This window comes from Apaloderma vittatum, unplaced genomic scaffold (genome assembly GCF_000703405.1).
Source record: "Apaloderma vittatum isolate BGI_N311 unplaced genomic scaffold, ASM70340v1 scaffold38342, whole genome shotgun sequence".
Lineage (NCBI taxonomy): Eukaryota > Metazoa > Chordata > Aves > Trogoniformes > Trogonidae > Apaloderma > Apaloderma vittatum.
Window position 1 is genome coordinate 1,651 of NW_009703718.1, and position 1,045 is coordinate 2,695.

At 60.9% G+C, this 1,045-nt stretch overlaps 1 protein-coding gene across 1 annotated transcript in view; it reads right to left on the reverse strand.

The window, feature by feature from the left end:
• RRP9 (ribosomal RNA processing 9, small subunit (SSU) processome component, homolog (yeast)) overlaps positions 1 to 927 on the reverse strand; it is a 2,027-nt gene extending 1,100 nt beyond the window's left edge. Inside the window, exons 1-4 of the mRNA XM_009864721.1 lie at positions 766 to 927; positions 448 to 540; positions 247 to 347; positions 2 to 130 (exon numbers count right to left, since the gene is read on the reverse strand). Of these exons, the coding sequence (XP_009863023.1) occupies positions 2 to 130; positions 247 to 347; positions 448 to 540; positions 766 to 927 (485 nt within the window). The remainder of the gene's footprint in view (position 1; positions 131 to 246; positions 348 to 447; positions 541 to 765) is intronic.
• Between the last annotated feature and the right edge of the window lie 118 nt (positions 928 to 1,045).

Here is a 1,045-nt window from a genome sequence, read left to right on the forward strand (position 1 = left end):
CCCGCAAAACACAAGCTGCGACTCCTCGGGGATCTTCCAGAGGCGCACGGTGCCATCCCGTCCCCCTGACGTCACACAGCATTCCCGGCTCAAGCTGTCCAGCCCTGTGATAACATCCTGGTGCCCAAACCTAGAGGAGGAGACAGCAAAGAGCTGCAGCAAGCACAGGCCTCCCTCTGTTCCTCGCCTTCTCCGGGGCCACCAGCACATCCCACAGCAGCAGGGTCTCTGCTCCCAGGGTCTTACAATGTCTCCACGTATGCGTTCTCTGCCACATCCCAAACCTTGACGCAGCGGTCATGGGAAGCACTGTACAGCTGGTGTGTCCCCTTCCGAAAGGACAGGCCCTGCAGACAGATGGATGGACATGGGCGCAGCAGTGAGGGGTGCCAGACAGGACGTGGCTGTCTGGCCCCGCAGGCATCACGGCCCATCGCCCCGACTCACCGAGACGGCGTCATGGTGCCCAGTGAAGATGTGCAGGCGCTTGCAGGTGGCTGCGTCCCAGATCATGATCAGCTTGTTCCTATCTCCTGTGGCCTGGAAGACAGCAGGGGATGCTCAAGACCTGTCCCTCTGGGACCCACAGCCCACCCCAGCCTCAACAGCCACCCCATGTGCTTTTGAGGGGATCCCATTCTTGACCCCAGAAGCTGTTTAACCCAGCAGAGTACATCTGGAAGTGAAAAGCACCCCGGGAGGAGATGCACTCCCCACGTCCATCTCCCCACCCCATGTGGCGGCTCCAGCCCCCTCTGCCCGTACCAGGTACTTGCCATCCGACGAGATGGCCATGCAGAGGACTTGGGATGCATGTCCCATGTGCTGCTTCTCGGTGCCCTTCTTCCCCCCGGGCACAACGCATAGCCTCTTCCCGCTCTCCCCCTGCAGCAAAGGCATCACCGTCACCCACCAGGAGCCTCCCATCACTCCAGGAAGTGCCAATGAGCTTCCCATAGAGCCCAAAACAATGCACATGCACATCCCCAGAAGGGTCAGGAGCCAGGGCACCCACAGTATTGCTGTTGTGGGGGGTGCCCACAGG